Source organism: Protopterus annectens, chromosome 4.part0 (assembly GCF_019279795.1).
Source record: "Protopterus annectens isolate FY-2018-M chromosome 4.part0, PAN1.0, whole genome shotgun sequence".
Classification (NCBI taxonomy): domain Eukaryota; kingdom Metazoa; phylum Chordata; order Ceratodontiformes; family Protopteridae; genus Protopterus; species Protopterus annectens.
This window is the reverse complement of record NC_056733.1, coordinates 538522685-538546511: the sequence shown is the minus strand read 5'-3', so window position 1 is coordinate 538546511 and position 23827 is coordinate 538522685. Positions and strand designations below refer to the sequence as shown.

At 45.6% G+C, this 23827-nt stretch overlaps 1 protein-coding gene across 2 annotated transcripts in view; it reads right to left on the bottom strand.

Moving 5' to 3' along the window:
- THOC5 (THO complex 5) overlaps positions 1–23827 on the bottom strand; it is a 1209707-nt gene that overhangs the window by 1074044 nt on the left and 111836 nt on the right. For both annotated transcript variants that reach the window (XM_044068466.1, XM_044068467.1), the window contains one exon: positions 16617–16730. In XM_044068466.1, coding sequence (XP_043924401.1) covers positions 16617–16730 — 114 coding nt within the window. The remainder of the gene's footprint in view (positions 1–16616; positions 16731–23827) is intronic.

The following is a 23827-nucleotide window of genomic DNA, read 5'->3' as shown; positions in this document are numbered from 1 at the left end:
TGCTTCTCAACAAAGGGCAAAATTTAATTAAAAACTTTTTGGGGAACCCCTGGTCTTTGGGTTTTTTTAAAAAAACCCCTTTTTTTTTCCTTTTAAGGGTTGGCCCCCCGAAAGTTTTTGTTGGTAGGGGAATTTCCACCCCCCTGAAAGAAAACAAAAAAATTGGTCAAAAGGTTTTTAAGTTGGGACCATTGAAATTTTTTTTTTCCAAACTGTGGCTGTGTTGAGAACATAGGTTTCTTAGGTACCATTGAAGTTTTCTCATATGCAACTTTGCACATGGGATTAAGAGAATGCAAGATGCCATGAAGCCCAGAGCCTGCAGGATTTTCCTTGCAGTAAGCCTGGTACATTTTGCTGAGTATTTTGAAGTACTGAGTTAGTTGTCTCTGTTTTTCTGGCGTAAGATAGGCCATCTGGGTGTTTGTGTCCAAGTTGGCACACAGGAAAGTTATTTTCTGAGATGGTGTTAATCCGGATTTCTCTTTGTTGATTGTGTATCCCAGAGAGTTCAGTAACTGTGTTGCATAAGCCAGATGTTCCAGAAGTTTGTGCTTGCTGTCCGCTTGAATCAGGCAGTCGTCCAAATAAGGGTACATTTGTATCCCTTGAAGTCTGCAGTAGGCAATTACTGATGACAGGCATTTTGTGAATACTCTGGGTGCAGTAGATAAGCCAAAGGGCAATGCAGAGAATTGATAGTGTATTGAACCTGCAAGAAATCTGAGGCATCTTCTGCAGCTTTGTCTGATTGGGACATGCAGGTATGCCTCCTTGAGGTCCAATGTTACCAGCCAAAACTCCTTGCGCAGCATGGGAAGAAGCTGCTGTAATGTGAGCATCTTGAATTTTAGTGCAGTAAAAATGTGTTTAGGATGGATAAGTCCAAAATGGGTCTCCAGTCGGTTCCTTTCCTTGGTACCAGAAAAGTCTGGAATAAAACCTTGACCTTGTTAGTGAGTAGGTACCTCTTGAATAGCTCTCATGTCTATGAGCTTGAAATTTGTAGTTGTGCCTCTGCCCTTTGATTGTGTGGCAGGTTTGGCATGCCTCTCATTTTGGAAGAGTGTGGAAATGAAATCTGTAGCCTCTGTTTATAACATCCAGGATCCATTTGTCTGTTGTGACAATATGCCAATTTCTTGTAAATAATGCCAGCTTTCCTCCCAAAGGGTGCTGCCAGCTGAGACTTGCTTGGCATGGAAATGGGGAGTCATTGGGTTTGTTTCCTGTATTGTTGTGCACTGTCTTCGCCACCTCTTGGTGCTGGAGTTTGCCATTGCCTGCCTCTATATGATCCTTGTGATTGCCCTCTGCCCCTTGTGCATCTGTATCTACCTCTTTGGGGCTTGTCAGTGGCTGGAAAGGACCAGTTTTTTGAAGGCCAATTTCTGCTAAAAAGCGTGGTGGTTGGACCTGTAGAAAAGCTTTGACAGTTTGCATAGATTTGGCTTTTTCTTCCATTTTCCGTAATATCTCCTCAGCATTAGTACCAAACAGCACATCCTTTTGTAAAGGAGCATCTAGAAGTTTAGCTTTCACATGATCAGGCAAGCTTTGTTCCTAAGCCAGGCATGTCTCTGAATGACTGATCCTGTAGCAGCAGCTCTACTTGAGGCCTCTAGGGCATCATAGCCACATTGTAAGGTGTGTTTACCCACTTGTTCTGCACTATGCATCATATCCTGCAACTCCTTCAAATCTGGTTGTTCAGGTTGAGACATTTTATTCCTTAATTGTGATAACAGGAACTGTTGATATTTAAGCATATGAAACTGGCAATTTAAGGCCCTCATGGCTAGGGTGGCGAGGTATATACCTTTCCCCCACCTTTCTAAGGATCTTGACTCTCTTTCGGCAGGTAGTGGATTCTTAGCAGTAGAGGCCTTCAATCCCTTGGGGCCTTGAGAAATGGTTTCAGGGTCAGCATTATGGCTTTTGTAAAGAAATTGGTGAGAGTTAGGAACTCTGTAGTACCTATCAGGTTTGACTGGTGCAGGAGGCAGGGAATCCGGGTTAAGGCAAGCCTCCGAATAAACATCATCAAGTATGTCCAAGACAGGAGGTATCGCCAGAGGTCTGTGTTGAGGTAACAAAGAAATTCCCTAAGTCTTTTCTTGGAATCGGAAAAGTCTTGGCCTTCCCAATGGAAGTGTTCCCTTAAAGTGTGCAAGGTTTCCCCAAAGGAAAAATCCTCAGGAGGAGATACAGAAGGAATGGACTGCTCTGCATCCGAATCTTCACAAGGGGAGTAAGAGTGTTCCTCTTCATCAGAATGTTCTGATAAAATGGAGCCCTGATCAGAAGAGGGAGAATCTTCCTCCACTCTGGGTCTCTTGTCTGGAGGGGGCTGGGAACCCCTGATAAGAGTAATTAAATCCTCAGCCATTTTAAGCATCTGCTTTTTAGGCATGGGGCCTGGAGATGGGCCCTGTGCAACAGGCCTCTTGGGATGCCTGGCTGGTTTGGATTTAGTAAAGGCCTTAATAGAAAAGGAAGATGAGGGTCTAAAGACACCATGGGTGGAAGTGGACCTGTCCACATTAGGAGGCTCAACACTCATCTGTGATTACTGCAGCTGTATGCACGATGAACATCTGAGCTCTCCTCAGAATCTGAGATGGGAATCTGAGGAGAAAACCCTATATCTGTCCCTCCATCAACATGTCCAGATACCTCTTCCTGAAGAGATGTCTGTGATGAATAATTATGTACTCACCATAACGTTCCATCTGAGTAGGTGGCTTCATTTGTCTGCAACCTGTGGGTCTTGGATCCGATATCGGATCCGAGCCGGCAACTATTTATACAGCTATGGATCCGAGCTCCTAGCTCCTCCCCTCACCCATAATCCCCTGCCAACCCCAAATGACCTCAGATCAAGTTTGCCCTCCTATATATACCTAAAAAGGTATCCCAACAGGAAAAGGCAGAAATAATACCACCAACTAACTCTTCTGAAGGCCAGGGGGAAGGAGGGGGGGATGGTTGCAGACAAATGAAGCCACCTACTCAGATGGAACGTTATGGTGAGTACATAACTTCTTAATCTGGAGTAGGGACTTCATTTGTCAGCAACCTGTGGGACAGAGTCCCCAGCTACCTGAATCTTGGGCGGCCATCATGGAAGGATGTTCCGGAGCACTGCGGAGCCAAAGGATGCTCTCCCTCTGGAAATGACGTCCAGTTTGTAGTGGTTAATAAAGGTATGAGATGAGGCCCAAGTGGCTGCCGAGCAAATATCATCCAAGGGGACTCTAGATCTGAATGCAGCAGAAGTAGATATGGAGCGAGTGGAATGTGCACAAACCCTTTGAGGTGCGGGCCTCCCAGAAGCCTCATAAGCTAGAAGGATACATTGGGAAATCCAGTGTGATAAGGTGACCTTCGAAACGGCTTTACCCAAACTGAATTTGGCAAAGGAAATAAACAGCTGATCAGATTTGTCTGTGACCAGCAGTCCTATGAATATAGAAACGCAGCTGCCTGTGCACATCTAAGGAATGCAGCTTGTATTCTCCTTTATTTTGATAATTAGGGAAGAAAACAGGAAGGTTAATGGACTGATTGATATTGGTTTCTGAGGCCACCTTAGGCAGGAAGGATGGATTCGTCCTGAGGTACACTCTATCCTGATGAAAAAACAAGTAAGGGGGTTTTACGGACAGAGCTTGAAAGTGATGGCTACCAGGAATGCTGTTTTCCAAGACCGGTATTTAAGCTCAGCCGAGGCAGCTGGTTCAAAGGGAGAAGCAGTCAAGGCCTGAAGAACTAGCGATAGGTCCCAAGGGGGTATGGCTTCTTTGATAGGGGGCCTGAGCAGAAAAGTACCCTTGAGGAAGGTTTTACATAGTTTAGCTGACATCAAAGGACCTGTCTCGTGTCCTACATGGTAATGGGAGATGGCTGCCAATTGTACCTTGACTGTCGAACAGCTAGCCCCTTGCTGAAAAAGCCCGGTAAGGAAGTCCAAAACGGACATTAGCGGAGCAGTGAAGGGTCCAGATTATGATGTTCCAGATGGAGAAGCGCCCATTTACTGCGGTAAATCTTCCTGGTGGAAGGTTTATCGCTGCCACCAAGATGGCTTTGACTGGTGAAGAGATACCGAGTCTTAATTAAGAGTGGAACTGGAGCAGCCAAGCTGTCAGCTTCAGGTTGTCCAGATTCGGGTCGGTAAGCCTGATGGGTGGGATATCAGATCCGGCTGGGATCCAGAATCCAGGAGGATTCACCAAGTGAGACCACAGGTAAGGGAACCAAGTTTGTCGAGGCCAGAATGGGGCAATGAGGATCATTTTGCTCCCCAACCGAGAGGCTTTCTGTAACATCTTTAGCATCAGGGGTAGAGGAGGATAGGCATAAAGTAGACCGGGTGGCCAAGCGTGCACTAGAGTGTCTCTCGGGGCTTCCCCTGGTGGGGGAATCAGGGCGAAGAAAGCTGTCACATTTCGTATTTGAGGGAGAGGCAAAAAGATCGCAGCAGGGTTGCCCCATTTTGCAAAAATCTGCTTCGCTACTCGGCAGTTGAGCGACCACTCGTAAAGGGAAAGAATAGTGCGGCTGAGTTTGTCCGCCAGAATGTTGGTCCGTCCCGTAATGTGCGTTCGATCAGAAAGTGGTTGGTGGAGATTGCCCATTCCCACACTCTCATGGCCTCGGCAGAGGGTAAGACCTGGTTCCACCCTGTTGGTTGATATACCAGACAACTGACATATTGTCCTTCTGTATCGCAACAGTTCCTACGGGAAGAAGGTTGTGAAGTGCTTGCATCGCCAACAGCACTGCCCTCATCTCCAGAACATTGATATGCAGGGAGGTCTCTGTGTCGTTCCATGTGCCTTGGACTGTTCTGCCTGAGCAATGCCCCCCCACCTGAGGCGAGAAGCGTCCGTGGTCACAGTGACGAGAGGAGGTGGAGCGCAGAAGGGGCGGCCTGTATGGAGGTCTGGGGAATGAAGCCACCATAACAGGACCCTCCTGCAAGCCTTGCTGATAGAGACAGGATGATTGAGAGGAAGCAGCTGAAAGGACCATTGTACTTGGAGGGTCCACTGTAGTACCCTCATGTTTAGGCGAGCGCATGGAAGGAGTGTTATTGCTGCTGCCATAGAGCCCAGTGCCCTCAGGACCAATTCCGTGGGTGGAGCTTCTGATTGGAGGATGGCCCGCACATGTAAACTCAGATTCTGTAGTCATTCCGAAGTGAGGAAGGCTCGCAGACTTCTCGTATCTAATCTGGCCCCTATGAAGTCTATCACTTGTGTCGGAGCAAGGGAGGATTTGTCCATATTGATCGTGATGCCTAACTGGGGAGCTAGGCGGAGAAAAAAATCTCTGGCTGAGCAGAGTAGATGCCTCGTTGGGGCGGTCAGGAGCCAGTCGTCCAGGTACGGGAAGACCTGCATTCCCTGAAGTCTCAGGTGGGCCGCTATCACTGCTAAAACGTTGGTGAACACCCTGGGGGCTGTGGTGAGGCCAAAGGGAAGGACCCTGAACTGATAGTGGCTGGCTCCCAGCCGGAAGCGGAGAAACCTCCTGGATCGTCTGTCCATTAAAATGTGGTAGTACACATCCTTGAGGTCTATTGAGCACATCCAGTCGTTCTCCCGCAACAGGGGGAGAATGGATTGAAGAGTGACCATTGAATTTCTCCTTGGTTACCGACAGGTTCAAGAGGGAAAGGTCTAGAATTGGTCTCAGGTCCCCCATATTTTTTGGCACCAGAAAGAACCTGGAGTAAAACCCTAATCCGAGCTGGTCTGGGGGGATGGGTTGGATGGCCCTTTTTTCTAGTAGCTGATGGATTTCTGCGGCTGCAGCCTCGCTCTGATCGGGTGGTACATCAGGGAGGTTCTCGAGTCTGGGAACATGTAGCATAGGGATTCTGTAACCTCTGGATATAATCCGAAGCACCCAGTGGTCTGACGTGATGGACTCCCATGCCGCCAGATGCCTCGAGAAGCGCCCCCGACTGCCTCCAGAGTGGAGCAACCCTTCAGGGCTGTTGCGTGGGCCGATCAGAGAAGGATTCTCTGGACCCAAAATTTCTTGGTGCCCCTCTGCCTCTAGGGCGGCGTCCTCCCTGTCCTCCTCTGCCACGAAAGGAATGGCTGTCCAGAGCAGGTTGGGAATGTTGCGATTTCCGGAACCACATCTTCTTCTGTCCCTTTTGGTTCTTGGAAAAGGACCTCTGGGGAGCAGAGAAGCGGACTCCGACGGCAGACAACGTCTTCCCATCCTTCTCGCTCTGGACAAGTGTCTCGCGAACGTTCTTGCCAAACAAAGCAGAACCATCAAAAGGGGCATTTGCAAAGGACGCCTTGAAGGGCTCCGCGAAGTCACAATGTCGGAGCCAGGCCTGGCATCTCATAACTAGGCCCGCTCAGCTAGCTCTAGCGGCTCCCTCAGTTGCGTGAGACAACAGCCGCATAGAGGTATTAGAAACAGATCTCAGAGTGGCCATACGAGTGGAGTACAATTGCTTGTCCTCCGCCGACATGGACTCCGGAGGGGAAGCAGCGTATTCTTTAATAAGATCCCGCTGCATCCTGATGACATGTGCCATGTAGTTCAGAGACCTTACTGAGAAGGTCGCTGAACTGAATACCCGCTTCCCAAGGCGATCCATCAAGCGAGACTCCTTGCTCGGAGGATGGACCGAGGGGCTCTCCTGAGCTAGTTCCCTCTTAGTGGCTGCCACCATCAACATGGCATCTACAGGGGAACCCTTGCTCCAGTAGGGCCGGTCTGCGGGGGGCTCAAAGTCCTATCCGGGTGCTTGGGGATTGGCTCCACAGTGTCCAGCTCCTTCCACGCCCTGGTGGTCACAAGGTTCACCAGGGGGTCGGCCGCAGGGAACACCCAAGAGGTAGACGGGGCCTGCTTCGAATGCCTCCAGGAACACAGACTCGTCGGAGGAAGCCTTGGGGGCAGACCACCCCCCCACCTGAGCATTTCCATGATGTCTCCAAAGGAGACATCCTCAAGGAGTGACCTTGGGGAGCCTTCCCCTTCATCCAAGTCCGTGTCCTCTGTTAAGGACTCGGGGGAGTCCACGTGCCTCCTCTTACACTTATGCTTGCGAGGCACTTCCTCGGGGGGGGGGGCTGTCCGAGGAGGTCTCACCAGCAATGTCCTGTTCCAAAGGAACAACCTGGGACATCGAAGCAGGCTGTCCCTGTGGCCGGGTGATGGAAGCCTGACCCAGCAGAGAGGGAGTGCAGGGCGGAGCAGAGACAAGGGCCGGAGGTCTGGATGCTCTCGACAGAGCCCTCTCCACTACATCGAAGGCCGAGGGGGAGCCGCTCTCCCTGGGCTCCGAGAGCCGACTCCCACGTGGATCCGATGAAGGGATCGGAACCGGCGCAGAGACAGTCGGATCCGAGGGACCAGTGTGCTCCGACCTGGACGCAGCCGAAGGCACACTGAATCCCTCGGATCCAAAGCTCGGGCAACGGCTCCGAGATGTCGGATCCGACGATGGAACAGACAGACTCGAGGGTATGGTCGGATCCGAAGTACCCAGTACTGTCGGCGCTGACCCACCCTGGCTACAACGCTGCCCGGCTCCAAGCGCTCCGAACCCGTAAAGCGGGTTGGAGAGGGAGCTACTTGAGCAAAAAAGGGTGCCGAGCCCCCCCCCGAAGGGGGGGGGGGCAGGAGCACTCCCATCTGCAGCTGGGCCTGGATGAACCTTCTCATCCTCCGGTCCAAGTCTACATCAGACAGGCTGTAAGTGGATCTCGACGAGGCCACCGAGGCAGGCCTGGAGTGCCGCCTCGATGACCTCGACGGAGATCGGGTCTCCTCCTCCTCTGGTCCCAGGGAGAAGCAAGGTGATCGGAGCCGAGGAGGAGGAGACCTGGAAGCCGTGGAGGGAGAAGCCCGCTTAGCTGGGGGGCCCGAAGCGGAGGCCTCGGCCCGCCGCTTGTGGTGATTCTCCCTCTGTTTCTCCCTCCTGGCCTCCCTGTCCTCCGGCGCTTTAGTGGGAGTTTGAATCCCGGCCGGAGGAAGGGGGGCAGGAGTGGCCACCACCACAGGCTGAGGAGGTGCCACGGGAGTAGCAGAGGCCGAAGCCGACTCCGGGGGCAATAGTCCCACCAGGACCAGCTTCGACCTCCGCTCTTTCAGTGCCCTGGGGTTGAGCCCTGCACAAATCGTGCATCCTGAGGACAGGTGTTCAACCCCAAGGCAACACACGAGTGTGGCCATCCGGAGAGAGCTTATGGCCACACTCGGTGCATTTAGAAAAAATAGGCTTTGGGGCCTCTGACATGTCCCAAAACTAAGTAACTCTACACAAACACACAAGGCCCCAAACGCAAACACACACAATCACACACTAACGACCAGCGAGGGGAGGGTAACACTAAAAATTTCAAAAAAAGAACAGACTAAAGGGAAGCCTAATACACACACACTAATTACTGACAGAAAAAAATGGCTAAGAGATAAAAAGGGAACACTTATCTCAAAAATCGCCAGGAGCTCAAAATCCAGCGGACACACTCTAGAGCGGCAAACTAGATCTGAGGTCATTTGGGGTTGGCAGGGTATTATGGGTGAGGGGAGTAGCTAGGAGCTCGGATCCATAGCTGTACAAATAGTTGCCGGCTCGGATCCGATATCGGATCCGAGACCCACAGGTTGCAGACAAATGAAGTCCCTACTCCAGATAAGACAGATACAGAAAGTTTATAAGAAGGATCAACAGCCTAAAATAAACCCTGAGCCAAATCCAGTAAATTACTCCTGTCCAAAAAAATTGAGGAGGAGTAGATGCATGTTAACTTTTCTGTTTCTTTTTGACAGGAAAAATGAGGCCAAAAGTGTTATTAATGGCAGCAGCAACTTCCTAAGAGATAGACACAACATTCAGACTAAACAGGGAAGCCGTCCCTGTTTACTCTCCTAGAACAAAGAAGAGCATCTCTCACTTGCCCACTGAAGGGACCCCAACAGCTCCAGAGGAAGTGTCTAACCCCCCAGTCCACAGTAGCTGTAGGTGACAAACCAGAGGGATCTGGGGAAAAAAGTTCAGTGGCCTGAAGTACAACTAATAGCCACAGCAGTCACCCACCTGCAACGGAGGCAAATTGCTAGCTTGCTGTGGTGACATAAGGCTGTTTACTCAACTCTTTCATGTGGCTAGGTGGAGGACAGATAGTTTGTTCAATGGTCAAGCCAAAAATGTTGCCTCTTTCCAAGGGAAAACAAGCAGCAAAAGCTGGTAGAAATTTAAAGTCTTTACATGTCACTTTTTTCACAGTAAAAAGCACAAAAACACCTACCCAGCCCTTAAAGTACAATAAACAATTTCTTAACAGAAAAAAAAATGTATTTTAAATATTTTAAACAAGTTTTAAACTGACACAAAATAAGAGTGCTCTCGTTTAAAAGTAAAATACAGTATTGTGACAGTGCATTACAACAAAGTTCCTAGCTTTAAAACACCATTCCTAACCAGGAAAGTGCTATCAAACAAAAAAAAGTTATGTACTCACTATAAAAGTTCCATTGGTGTTGCCCATTTTCATTCTTCAACAAATGTGTTTGGATCTGATCCTCGGATCAGACTCTGCCATTTTCTAAAGATTCTAAGATCAGACTCTCAAGCTCCTCCCTTGCACATAATGCCACTGACCACCACAATAACTCAGATCGAGTTTGCTGCTATTATATGTAGTATAATCAGAAAATTAAAGACAAACAGGTGGGGTAGATTGTTTGCGTGCTTTATTACAACGAAACATACATGCTTACACCTCAACAGCTTACTACAAAATGGCAGTTTTTGGATTATTCTCAGGAACAGGGATATTTACTGGAATGTCATCTGGAATTGGAACGCTGTATAACTCACTCTGAGATATAAAGTCTTTCTCGCAGGTATAATACTACAACACCGGCTCGGACACCGGGATCAAATGTTTCTGATTCTGCCTAAATTCTGCTCCTTGCGATTCCACAATGTACGATCTCTGCTCTGAACACACACTTTTCACAATGACACCAAGCCGATCAAAACCTCTGGAAGTCTGCATCCTCACCATCTCCCCTTCTGGTAATGGATTGAGTGGTGCATTGGTCTTATCATAATAGGACTTCTGGGATAAGCGCTTCTTTAACATATTGTCTTTCACTGATCTGTAGTTCTTGACACATGGAACTAGTAATGAACTACTAACTGGTAGTGTGGTTTTGATTTGTCTCGACAGAAGTCTCTGTACAAGTGAACCAAGATGTTTACCATTTTTACATACTTTATTACATAGAAACACATCAGGATGGATAGCAGCAGTGCAAAATATAAACAAACTAACAGACTACACAGATGACATACATGCTTACACCTCAACAGATTACTACAAATTGGCAGTCAGGATGACAAATGCTCAGTATTTATACACTTGTCCAAGAACCTAGAAAGCTTCTCAAAAAGGTATACATACATATTTATCTATAAATGGTAGAACAGAAAAGTGACAGCTAAAAGATTAGGCGCTCAAACAGAAGCTATGGTTCCTAACAACAATTCCATTAGGTCTCTCCATTAGGTCTCTCCCAAAGTCCTGGACAATGGGAAGGAGAGAGGGAAGCTGAGGAAGAATGAAAATGGACAACACAGTTGGAACGTTACGGTGAGTACATAACTTCTTTATCCAATGTCATTTTCATTCATTCCTTAATGAATGGGGCAGTCTCTCCAGCTACAGTAACCATGGGAGGCCCTCATTGAAATTATGTTCCAGAAAACCACAGAGCCAAAGGCTGCTCTACTTCTGCAGATTACATCCAATCTGTTATGAGCAATAAAAGTATGCATATTAGACAAAAGACAGCAGACAGACACTGACCTGGTTGAATGAACATTTGGTTGTCCTTCAAAGAATAAACATAAGAAATACAATCTGTTATCCATTTAGCCAGTGTAGTTTTTGAAACTGATTTTCCCAATTTATTACTAGTAAAGGAGACAGACAATTGATCATTTTTTCTAAATTCCTTGGTTCTGTGAAGGTAAAAACGAATGTGTCTATGTACATCAAAAAGATGAAGGGTGTATTTTCCTTGGTTTTCAAATTTGGGGAACAAAGAGAGGCAAACTGATTAATTGATTGATATAGGTTTCAGGGGCAACTTTTGTTAAGAAGGAAGGATTTGTGCGTAAAGTAACTCTTGTCTTTGTGAAATATCAAATATGCTGGTTTGGAAGATGGTGCTTGGATTTCAGATACTTGTTATGCAGATGTTATAGCCACCAGAAAGACATTTTTCCAGGAAAGAAACTTGAAATCTACTTTAGCTGGTGGTTCAAAGGAGAAAGTACTGAAGTTAGCAAAACCATAGTGAGGTCCCAAGATGTAGTAGGGTCCTTCATTGGAGGTCTAAGTATAAAGGTACCATTAAGAAAGGCATTAAATAATTTAGATGATGCTAAAGGAGAAGCATTAACTCCATTGTGATAGTTACAGATGGCTGCTAACTGAACCTTAACAGTGGAAAATCTTGCTCCGCCTTGAAAAAGTGAGGCAAGAAAATCTAGAAGAGCTGAAAGCGGGGCAGTAAAAGGATCTCTCTCCCTCTGATGAGCCCACAAGGAAAACTTTTTCCATTTACTTTTGTAAATTTTCCTAGTCGAAGGTTTATGAGAGAAGACTAGGATTTTTCTAACTGGGGAGAAAGCCTGGAATGTCTGGCCATCATCGGAATTGGAGAAAACATGTGGACAACTTGAGGCCTGCAATGTCTTGGTGAATCTACCCTGACGGGTGAGACAGGAGGTCTAGACTGGAATCCAGCATTCAAGGAAACTGTACTAGGCAAGACCAAAGGAAGGGGAACCACACTTGTTGAGCCCAGAAGGGAGTGATGAGGACTATTGTGCTCTTTAACCGAAGCGCTTTCTGAAGAAACTTGGGGATGACAGGCAGGGGAGGATAAGGAGACTGGACGGCCAAACATGGACTACACCATCTCTCAGAGACTGTCCCTGAGGTAGGACAAGGGCAAAAAAACCTGCTACATGTGTTTAGTGGGAATGCAAACGGGTCACAGCAAGGATGACCCCATCTGTGGAAGATCTTGTTAGCCACTAATTGATTGAGACACCACTTGTGAGGCATGAGGATGATCCTGCTGAGGTTTTCCACTAGAATGCTGGATTTCCACAGAATGTGCATCGCTACAAGAAAGTGGTTGGATGAGATTGCCCACTGCCATACTCTCATTGCTTCTCAACAAAGGGCGCATATAATCTAGTACCCCCTGTTTGTTGATAAAACTGTCTCAAGCTTGCAGAAAGTCTCTTTGGTAGATCCACTCTGAGATCATTGGTCAAGGGCATCCATTTATCTGGCCTCCCCCGAATGCAAGTTGACTACAGATGTCTCCCAGTTGGTATGGGGATAGCCTTACTTGGGACAGACTGTTCAAGGCATGTGGTCCCCACAACAGACCAATTTGCATTTCAGTGTCCTAGAGATGAGAGCGGTGCTTACAGTCTTGCGAGCCTTTTGAGCCTTCTCCCTCTCAGAACTATTGCAATACAAATGGACAAGTCAGTAGTCTTAATGGAGGATGATGATATGACCACTGCCCTGCTAGGGTCCACTGAAGAATTCTCAGGTAGAGATGAACACTGGGAATTAAACTAATTGCATCAGCCATCAATCCTAGAGCTTTCAGGACCAGATCTGCTGGAAGAGAAAGAAGAGGAAAAATCTGTCTGATGCGTCTTCAATGTAAGAACTCTGTTTTGAGGCAGAAGAGCTAAAGAACTGACTGTGTCCAAGTAAGCCCCTATAAACTCCATGGCTTGAACTGGTTGAAGATGTGATTTGTGCAAATTGATAGCGACTCCCAGCAAGTAAATTAGCTGGAGTAAATAGTGTCTGGCCTTTATGAGTTGATGCCTGGTCGGTGTGGTAAAGAGCCAGTCATTTAGATAGGGAAACACTCTGAACCCGAGCAGCCTCAGGTGAGCTGCTACAGCTGCCATGCATTTGGCGAACACACTGGGGGCTGTGGTGATTCCAATGGGCAGGGCTCTGAAGTGATAAGCATAGACACCTTTGAGAACGCCCATTTATTCTGATATGATAAGATGCATCTGGAAGATCAACTGAGCACATTAAGTCATCCTTCTGTAGAAACGTTACAATGGACTGAACTGTGGCCATCCAGAATTTGGAATTCTTTACAAACTGATTCAGATAATGGAGATCAAAGATAGGTCTTAGGTCACATGTCTTTTTTGGCACTATAAAAGAAAGAAGCTTGAGTAAATCCCAGCTCCTGCTTGGTCTGGGGCACCTCTTGGATGACTCTTGTCTAGCAACTTTTTGATATCTTGAAGCTGCTAGCTCCCTCTGATTGGGTGGAAAACTGGGGAGAGTTTTCCTTGTTTTTATGGGAATTTGGAAAAAGGGAATGAAATATCCTCTGGATATGATCCTTTGCACCCAAAAGTCATTTGTGATGGCTAGCCAAGCTTTTTGTGCAATAATAAGTGCCCCCTGACTGCCTCTAGAGTGGGACAGTTGGACAACCTTTCAGGAATGCTGGAAGGAGACAACATCTTTGGTCCTGCAGACCCCCTCTGCCATGTGGGTGACATCTACCACTGCAATTATGTCTCACTCTGTCTCAAGGAGAAAAATCTCTATGCAATTCCTGGAAAGTTCCTTAAGATTTCCTGAACCTCATCTTACCACCACGTCAACGCCTAGATAAAGGTCTCTGCAGGTAGAAAAGCAGATTCCAATGGCAGACAAGGTCTTTCCGTCCTGTTCACTGTGGGACAGTGTCTCTGACTGTTGGCTCAAACAAAGATGATCCATCAAAGGGAGCACTGAAGAATGATGCATTGAAGGCCTCTGCAAAAATCTCACAACCACATCCAGGCATGTCTCCTTACAGCTATCCCTGAACCGGCTGCCCATGAGGTACCTTCCTTAGCATGTGAGATTAACCTTATGGATGAGTTTGTAATCAACTGCAGTATGGCCAGTCACAAGGGAAAAAACACTTCCTATGCAGACATGGACCTTGGGGCAGAATTAGAGAGTTCCTTTACCAAATCCCTCTGTAATCTGTTGAAATGTACCAGGTAGTTCAGCAGTCACATGGCAAATGATGCTGATGCATACACTCACTTCCCAAACCTGTCCAGTGCCCTAAACTCTCTGTTAGGGGGATGAAAATGAAGCTTTGTTCAACCAGATCTTTTCTGGTGGCTGCTGCAACAAGTATGGGATCTACAGGAATCCGTTTAGCCCAGTACTATCAGCAGGGGCACATAAAAGTTTGTTAGGGCGTTTGGGGATTGGTTCCAGAGTCCGGTTCCTTCCATGTCCAGCAAGAGACAAGGTCTATAATCTCATCCACAGGGGGTAACCCAAGACGCAAACTGTCCAGACCTAAAGGCCTCCAAGACAACAGATACCTCCTGGGAAGGAGCTTGGGAAGACCAACCACCTTTCTGGTCGAAGAATCTCTAGGATGTCTCTGAACGAGACATCCTCAAGTGGAGATCTAGGGACCCTTCCCCTTCATCAACATTGGTGACTTCTGCAAGTGATTCCTGCGGGTAATCTAAATGCCTCCTTTTGCATGATCTCTTCCAAGGGAACTCCTCAGTGGAGGATTTTGGTGAGGTATCAGAACAGACGCACAGTTCCTGGGTAGAAATTGGCTGAAAGCTCGTACAGGTTGTCTGTCCTTGAAGGGTAGAATGAGCAGACTCGGATATAGGATCTGAAGGGAGAATACAAGACAGACCCGATGTTGGAAGAGTCATGACTACTCTCGAACGCAGTCTCCACCACTCTGAAGGTAGAAGTCCCAGGAGAAGCACAGGACAGTCCCAATGGAGCATAGGCTCTTGGAACAGACAATCCAAAGCCTTCCCCGACCCTCCACTCCAAAGGAGGAGTCTGAGCCAAGCTGTTCAAAGCCAAAGCTATGAGTGGAAGCGACATCTCCAAAAACTTTTGAGTCAAAGTCAACCCCTGGGATCCAACTCCGGAAGATGAAAATCTTCGTACTGAATGGCATGTTTCTCAGGGATCTCAAATCCAAGGGCTCCAAAACATCAGGTCAGATCAGACAAGGAGTAACTACAGGCTGGAAAGAAGGTCAACGGCTCATGGATCCAATGGGAGATGCAGCTGACAGGACCCCCATTTGGATCTATGTTCCGAGGAATTTTCGCATCATCCCATCCACCTCTAACTTGGAAAGACTTCGAGAAGGCCTGACAGATGAGGAGGTGGAAGGTGACCCGGGAAACTTTTTGGACGTCTCTTGCAAAAAGGGAGACCTCAATGTCTGGGATACTGGCTCTGCAGAAAATCCTGGAGCACGGGTCCAGGGAGATTTGGCTATAGTAGGTATCAGGTCCGAAAATTTCAGACCCAAACTCTTAGAAACATTTTTGTGAGGCTCTGAAGAAGGTGCAGATTGAGGAGACCGGGTAGGTGAGCATTTACGGTGCTCCCTGGGCTCCTTAGTTATCTGAGAGGGGGTTTGAGCCCCTAAAGAAGTACATGCAAAGGAAACTGAGGCCAGAAGTAGAAAAAGTTGATCTTAAAAGGCCTACCACTAATAGCCCTAGCATAAAAAGTCACACAAATGGAACAGGATGTACCGAAGATGTGCTGGGCCCAAACAATACACTCACAGCCTGTGGGCATCAGATGTGGGAATCTTACGCCCATGGAAAGTGCAGTTTTTGAATCCAGTAGGCCTTTTAACCATACTGTAAAAAAACTAACAAAGCGTCTACACAAAAAATACTTTTTTTTAATCAACAATGACAGATAAAAAATAACGTAAAACTCGATAAAGCAAGAATTAGAAAGGTAAGGACTAGTCTTACTATTATAAAATGTGAAAAGGGAAATAAAGCAGTAATAACTCACTAAAGCCCACAAGAACCTTGAGCGATCGCAATCCCATCCGATCTTGACGAGTAGCAAATGATATCTGAGGTACTGTAGTGGTAAGAGACATTATAGGTAAGGGAAAAGCTAGAGAGTCGGATCCCAGAATCAAGTGGCAAAATCGGATCCAAGGATCAGATCCTAACCCATTTATTGAGGAATGAATGAAAATGACACCAGATCAATTTTTTTTTTAAAAAAGGATGTTTTTTCCCCAAAGGGAAGGAACAGCACAAGCTGAAAACTGATCCTCGATAGCCTTAGAGGAGTGTACTCTTCAGGGGGCAAGAAAGCTTTGCAGGGTTTAGCACCCAAACCTATCCTTTTAGTCAGCTCAGCTTGAGTAGACTGACTGAGTGGGTAAAAGTTGACCTGAAGCTTTGGAACCCATATGGCTAAGACTAATGCAGCAGTGATCAATATGATAAACATGTAAAGTTACAGCTGGATGATGATAAAAAAGAGGAGGGAGCACTGATATACAGATAAAATTGTGCAGGTCAACTGCAATGCACTGTAAAATGTTTTAAAAGTTAAATTACAAAAGGAAACAAAATTCATTAACTGTAAACCAAATCATCAGTTTTTAAAAGTTCATTTTTTTGTCCCCTCAAGTAGCACAGATCCACATTTCCAAGCCACTTAAACAGAAATTTGGACAAAGCTCACCTCATGTGTCTGATCCCTTCCCTTTTTCAACCTGATGTGAGCCAAACGGTTTAGTTTCTTCAGTGTCATGAAATGGCTGCAGCTCTGGATCCTCCGATTCTCAATTTCTGCTGCCTGAATACACAAAAAACACAAGTCAAGCACATGTGTGCTGTGAATGATCTAGGCTGTAACTGAACTTAACTGCAGTGTCTTAGTTCACAGAAGCAAAAAGATCACAGAAAGGGACCATAGCGCATAAAAACATAATTCAGATGTGATCTAGGTATAAACTTCCTTCATATCCATCTAAAACTGTTTTGCAGCTTTGGGTTCTCATTTTATGCCAACTCAGATGTGCAAGAAAGATATTTCTGAAGCAGCTTCTCAAAAAATTAAGCTAGTGATTCTTTTAGTTTGTTCACATTTAATTTTCAACACCTGCTTTATACAAACTAAGGTAGCGAAGATATGGACTCTATCCCAGCAAGCACCAACTGTAAGACAGAAAACAATCCTGGATGGGATGTCAGTCCATCAAACGTGCACCAGGACGTGAGCACAAACAATCCACCTAACCAGACATCTTCATAGCAGAAAAACTAATCTCACCCCACCCAGCAGAAAATCATATGAACAAAGGGGAAGGAGAAAAGCAGACTCTGGACAAAAGCCAACAATGGTACCAACCAAAGAGGAGAACCAAGTGCTGTTAGACAGCAACATTTACTTTTGCCCCAACTGTCACATTCTCCCAGTTGTTACTTCAAGTAAAATTACCAGCTTAGGCTAAAAAATTATGACATCAGAGCAGAAGCTAAAGTATGTCCAACTGCAGAGATTAAACAGAACAGAACAGATTACAGTGGTTTGGGCACATGTGTAGGACAGCAAGATATGATTTGTTGAAGATTTGACAGAGATAGGACACAGTAAGCCAAAAGGCTGGCTGAATTGTGCGAGAGAAGACCTGCAACAGTCAGGAATGACCGTCAAAGATGACTGGAAGGTAGCAATTAAATCAAGACCGGTAATAATAGTTAATGCGCTACCCTGACCACATCTAGAGAGAATGGGAAAAAGGGGGATGACTGTGCTGATTAGCACAACTCCAACATTAGGCACCCCAATAACAAACACACAAACACTTACCTGCTTTCTAACCAAAACAGTCCCATAGTGATTAAATGGCAAGACCACTCAATCAAAACTCAAGGGCCCAGTGTCCAATTCTAACTTTAGTAAACTATTTGTACAAAGTTTACATATATTCACAGTGTCTACATATTTTTCCCTCTGGTAATCTGGTTTCTCCTACTTCCCCAAATTATACAGGCTGACTAGCTACCCCAGTCTTTTCAGCCCTGGTTCAAGATCAAAGAGTCTGGGAACTAGTTCACTTACCTAGTTAAAAGCCTTGATCCTCCAAGTGTGTCTGGCTTACTTAAAAAAAAATCAAACCTCCTCACTCCCTATATGCATTGCCAGATCTTAAAGATAACAGTGCCTTTAATTTTTATGTACACTCAATTTTTCTTTTTTTTTTCTTTCTTTACCAAGTCTTCACACACCCTCACACTTAGGGGCTTCTTCCTCCCCCCACACCCACCCCCCAGGGCAGGCATTTGCCCATTGGATCTGGTTCTAACTTTCCTCAGACCTACTGAGCTATGGGGCAGTCCCAGTGTGGCATCACTTCCAGCAACTTCAGCAAAGGATTTTGGCTTCTCACCATCTCTCTTCATCCAACATGTGTATTCCTATGTATTCTCTGCTGCCGGTTACAACATGTATACTGCCTGGCACATCCAACTGCACAATCTAATTCAGTGCAAATTCCCAGCCTCTGTGGGGAGTGTAACCTTCTCAGCCTCTGTGAGGAGTCGCCAACATGCAAATCAAGCTGCATCCCATCCTTTAGAGAAGAGAGCTACAGTTGGCTGCAGATTCCCATCCTCCCCAGAATTTTCCTCCTGCACTTACACTGATGGTCGATCGTATGTCGCTTGATAAGCAGTCAGGTTTATTCATGTATGCCTCAGAGATGGCTTCATCTTCAGACTCCTTCATTCCCTTTGTGAGGAACTGGACAGTATCACATCCTGATCAGCTAAAGAATCTCATCCATGACATTCAACAATCACAAAGCACCTCTTACAGTCTCTCTCCACTGACCCCCCAAAAATCATCATTCTAGAAGACTTTAAACTGACACACCTATAGCTAAACATATAAGCACAACACTTACCTCTGTCCCTCCCCTATTAAACACATTGACATACTCAATTCTATCACCATAAACATGGCCTCTATCTGTTCCCCACCCTATTTAGCCTCACTTGTTAATGTTTTTTTGTTGTGTATTTAGTCAAAAGAGATCACTGCACTGTAAGATTCACCAGATGGTCCCAATACATATTACATTCCAAACCAACATATACAAAAATAAAAAGTTTTATAAACAAATCCCTCTGGACTATTTTTTTTTTTTTTACTTCAGTGTGCCGAAAATATTAGATTACCTGATTCTTTTGCAAACTATGCAAACTTGCTTATACTGTTCTCTCTCTGTGTATATATATCTAAATACGTTTTACATATATATTACATACATGCACACACGTTTATTACATATGCATAAACTATACATAATATAGCATTCTTTGCTGCACTTTTTACTAACTCCACTGTAAGCTATGCAAATTAATGCCGTCTCTGCATCTCTGCCCACTGCCTTGGAAGAGATGGGAGGAGGGGGATGGGAGAGATGTAGATTTGTAATCTGGTAATTCTGGGGTGGGGAGTAGGTGAAGTCGGAGCTCAAGTTATCCTCTAGTAGACTGGTCATGTCCTCTGGGTATGAGTAGGTGCATCACTTACCATTAGCCCTCTGCACTGCTAAGCATCTTTTTTTTTTTTTTTGTAGTTACTAACACGGTTAAGAAGGCAGTCATCTTTAGCCTGGATGGCTAGGTTTACCTCATATCTGACTTGGTTGATTTGATCAGAGACGGGAGCTCCCTGCTAAGTTTAGAAAGAGCATTTTTGGCATACTGGGAAGTTATGTTATTTGTTTATATGTGCAATGAGTTTTTTTTTTTTCCTGCTGTAGAGTCGGTTTATGTTCAGGTTCTACCATACCGAGTATTTCTAAATGTGGGATTCTACTAACTTCGGAGGGCAAGTACCTCTATGTAACTACTTGCATTAGCATAGAAAGTACAGTTTTGTACCTACCATAAATGTAGATGTTCGAAGATCCACATTGCTGCAGTCCTTACACTTGGGTATAGCGCTGTCCTCGGGGGTCGAATACCAAAGTATATGGCTGAATATCCTCAGTCTTTTCTTCTCAGATGTCAGAAGACCCTAAACAGGGTAAATCAAAACACCACCAAATACTAAACAACAACTTCTAACAATTATATAATAAAGTACTAACCTAACCACACAACCACCCCAAACACAGAAATGTGGATCTTAACATCTACATTTATGGTAGGTACAAAACTGTACTATGTTCTTCATCTCACATTGCTGCAGTCGAGGATGGCAAATCAAAGAGAAGCAGGAGCTGTCAAAATGCCCTGTAAAATAGCAGTGGCAAAACAGCCCTAGATTTAGAGTAGAGAGGAAGGTGGTAGTGCTTAGAGAAAGTATACTGAACTCTCCAAGTAGCTGCCTCCAAATTTATAGTTGCCGAATGAGGTCTAATCCCTGTTGGAATCTGCTTGCCATGATGGGAACAACAAAATGCAATGCAAAACCCAATCCATTTAGAAAGAGTTTGAAGAAACAAACAACTGTTGAGACTGCCTGAAACTCTTAGTCCTATCTAAGTAGTAGCGTAACTGCCTGTGCACATCCAAAGTATGCAAAATCTTTTATGGAAAATCAAGAAAGGCTCAACAAAAAGCAGTCTTCCATGACAAATATTTTAACTCAGCCGTAGCTGCAGGCTCAAAGGTGGCAGAGTGAGCTTTTCCAACACATAATTGAGGTCCCAAGCAGGAGTAGGAGCTCTCTTGGGAGGTCTTATGTTCTTTGCCCCTCTGAGAAATTGCTGAACAAGAATGAGAAAAAACAAAGGATCATCGCAGTATAGTGAGCTGAAATTGCTGCAGCATGAATCTTAATGGAGGAGAAGGACAAACCTTGTCCAATAACTCAGTAAGGTATTGAAGAGCCACACTCAAATTAGGCTCAGAAACATCTAAATCCTTCCATAATCACATTCAAAACTTGTTGAGATGAAGAGAGTGAAGCTTGACATTGAGTAGATGACCATCCTTTTGGGACAACAGGTGTGGAATCTTATCAGATTTCTCATTAGTGGGTACCAATGCTGTCGGGGCCAATCTGGAGCTATCAGGATCATTCTTGGTTTGTCCTGTCTTACCTTTAGCAGTACCTTTAGAAGTAGAGGAAGAGGTGGGAAGGCATATACATGAAGATTTTTCCAACTGAAAGAAAGAGCATCCACTTTCCATGCTGCCTGGTGTATCCTTTTTGTGCAAAACTTTGGCAGCTGGTGGTTTAGAGGAGAAGCTTAACAGATCTATGTGACACTGTTAATTGTTGAAATACATGAGGATCCAGTTTCCACTCGTGGGGATCCATGATTTGTCTGCTTAACACATCTGCTAAGGAGTTCTAGATCTAGTTGTACAACACCTGCCCTGGAAGAAGTAATTCCTTGAAAAGCTGTTAATGCACTGGACTGCTAACATCTCCTTCAGGTTGATATGTAGATGTTGTAGTCTGGAAGGCCACTTGTCCTGTATCCATTTTCCATTGAGATGAGCTGCATCTGTTGTTAGAATCTGACTCCACAAGAATTCCTTTTGGATGCAAGGTATTATTGGAATGACAGTGTCCAGATCCATTTTGAGATACCATTGTAGCTTCCTCATGCAGTGTGGCATTGGGAAGCACCAGAATATAAGATGCCATGAACCCTGATAGTTGTTGGAAGTAAAGGGAAAGATTCTTTTGTTTGTCCGGGGTCAAAAGGCCATCTGGGTTGCTGTATTCAGTCTCACACCCAGAAAGCACATGTCCTGAGAGGGTACTAGACTGGACTTTGTTTCCCAGGCATCTTAGCACTGCTATCACATATTTTAAATGCTGTAGAAGCTCGTCCTTTGCTTGAGCCAGAATCAGGCAATCGTCCAAATAAGGATAGATCTGTATTCCTCTCAATCTGAAGAAAGCTATCACTGGAGCCAGAACCTTTGTGAATACTCTGGGTGCAGTAGATAAGCCAAAGGGCAATGCAGAGAATTGATAGTGTGAATTTCCAGCTCGAATCCTGCAGCCTAGAATGATAGGAACATGAAGGTAAGCCTCTGAGATCCAAAGTTACCATCCAGTGATCTTTGCCCAGGAGAGGTAAAAGCTGTTGCAATGTCAGCATCTTGAACTTGGGAATGTCCAGAAAGGTGTTGAGGATAGACAAATCCAGAATTGGTCTCCACGTGTTCCCCTTTTTGGTACTAGGAAGCGAGAATAAAATAGGCCCCCCTTTTCTTCCATAGCCCAGGTTATGGCCCCTATCTGTATTAATAGAGAAATTTGTCTGTAAGCTTCTAATCTGTGCTGAGGAGGAATGTCTGGCATGCCCTTGAAAGGTGGTAAGGTATGGAAATAAAATCTGTAACCGTGGTGAATGATATCAAATACCCATCTGTCTTGGGTAATTAAAGTCCAGTTCTCCTTGAAAAGTGTCAGTCTTCCTCCCAAAGGTGCTGTCAGACGGGAAGGGTCTGGCAGTTGAAAAGGTAGGTCATTGGGTCTGTCGGCTGACCCTGCCTCACCTGAAGACTGTGCAGGTGAGCCCCTGTCCTGGATCTAAAAGAACCCTGCCCTAGACTGGGAATCATAAGAAGGATATGTCCACGCCTTGCTTGGCCAATTTCTACTAAACTTTGGAGGTTGAACCTGTAAAAAATCTTTAACAGTGTGCATAGATTTAGCTTTGTCTTCCATTTTCTTTAAAACTTCTTCAACAGGCTAACCAAACAACACATCAGATTGTAAAGGGCATCCAAGATCCTTGACTTAACATGCTCAGCTAAATTCTGATCCCTTAGCCAGGCGTGCCTCGTAGGACAGGTACAGTGGCAGCCACCCTGGAAGAGGCCTGTACAGCATCAAAACCACATTGTAAGGAATGCTTACCCACCTGTTCAGACACATGCACCAGATCTTGTAACTCCTTACATTCAATACCTTCTGCCAGAGCATCTACCTTAGACTTTAACTGTGAAAGAAGATAGATCTGATATCTCAGCATGTGGAATTGACAATTTAAAGCCCTCATGGCTAAAGTTGAAGAAGTATAAACTTTCTTACCCCATCTGTCTAAAGCCCTTGCCTCTTTATCCGGAGGAACCGTTTTAACAACAGAAGCCTTAACCCCTTTAGGTCCCTGAGTAACAGTCTCTGGATCTGCCCTAGGGCTTTTAAAAAGATACTTGTGAGCTTCAGGCACCCTATAGTATCTGTCCAGCTTAACAGGAGCGGGAGGTAAAGAATCAGGGTTAAGAGAAGCCTCTGCAAAAACATCTTCCACCACAGAAAGAACAGGAGGTATAGCTAAAGGCCTATGCTGGGGTAAAACAAAATTCCCTAAGTCTTTTCCTGGAATCAGAGAAATCCTGACCTTCCCATTTAAAATGCTCCCTCATGGAATGGAGAGTCTCTGAGAATGAAAAATCCTCAGGAGGAGAAGCAGTAGGAGTGGAGTCATCCACATCAGAATCAGAATAATGAGAAAACTCCTGTAAATCTTCAGCCGAAGACTCCGAAGCATCAGAATCCTGTTCAAAATTCCCAAATTCAGGATCCACCCTAGGCCTTTTGTCAGGAGGAGGCATAGAACCCTAATCATAGTAATTAAATCTTCAGCCATCTTAAGCATATGTCTCTTGGGGCTGGGGCCTGAAGTACTAGGAGAGACACCTGTAACTGCTAAACCTGGCCTGCCCTTGGAAGAAGCCTTTGTAACAGTAGGGAAGGCCTAACCACCTTAGGAAGAGAGGGAAGGACAGCTACCTGAGAAGCCCCTTCAGCCTGGCCTACCTCCTGCGAAGACACATCCTGCAACAATAAAGTCTCCCTGGGCCTCTAAGGAAACTTCTGTTTGGGCCTCTGTCTCACCCGAGCCCTCTAAAGAACCCGTCCGGGCGGACGTCAACAGGCCCTCTAAAGAAACCGACGTCCGGACGGGA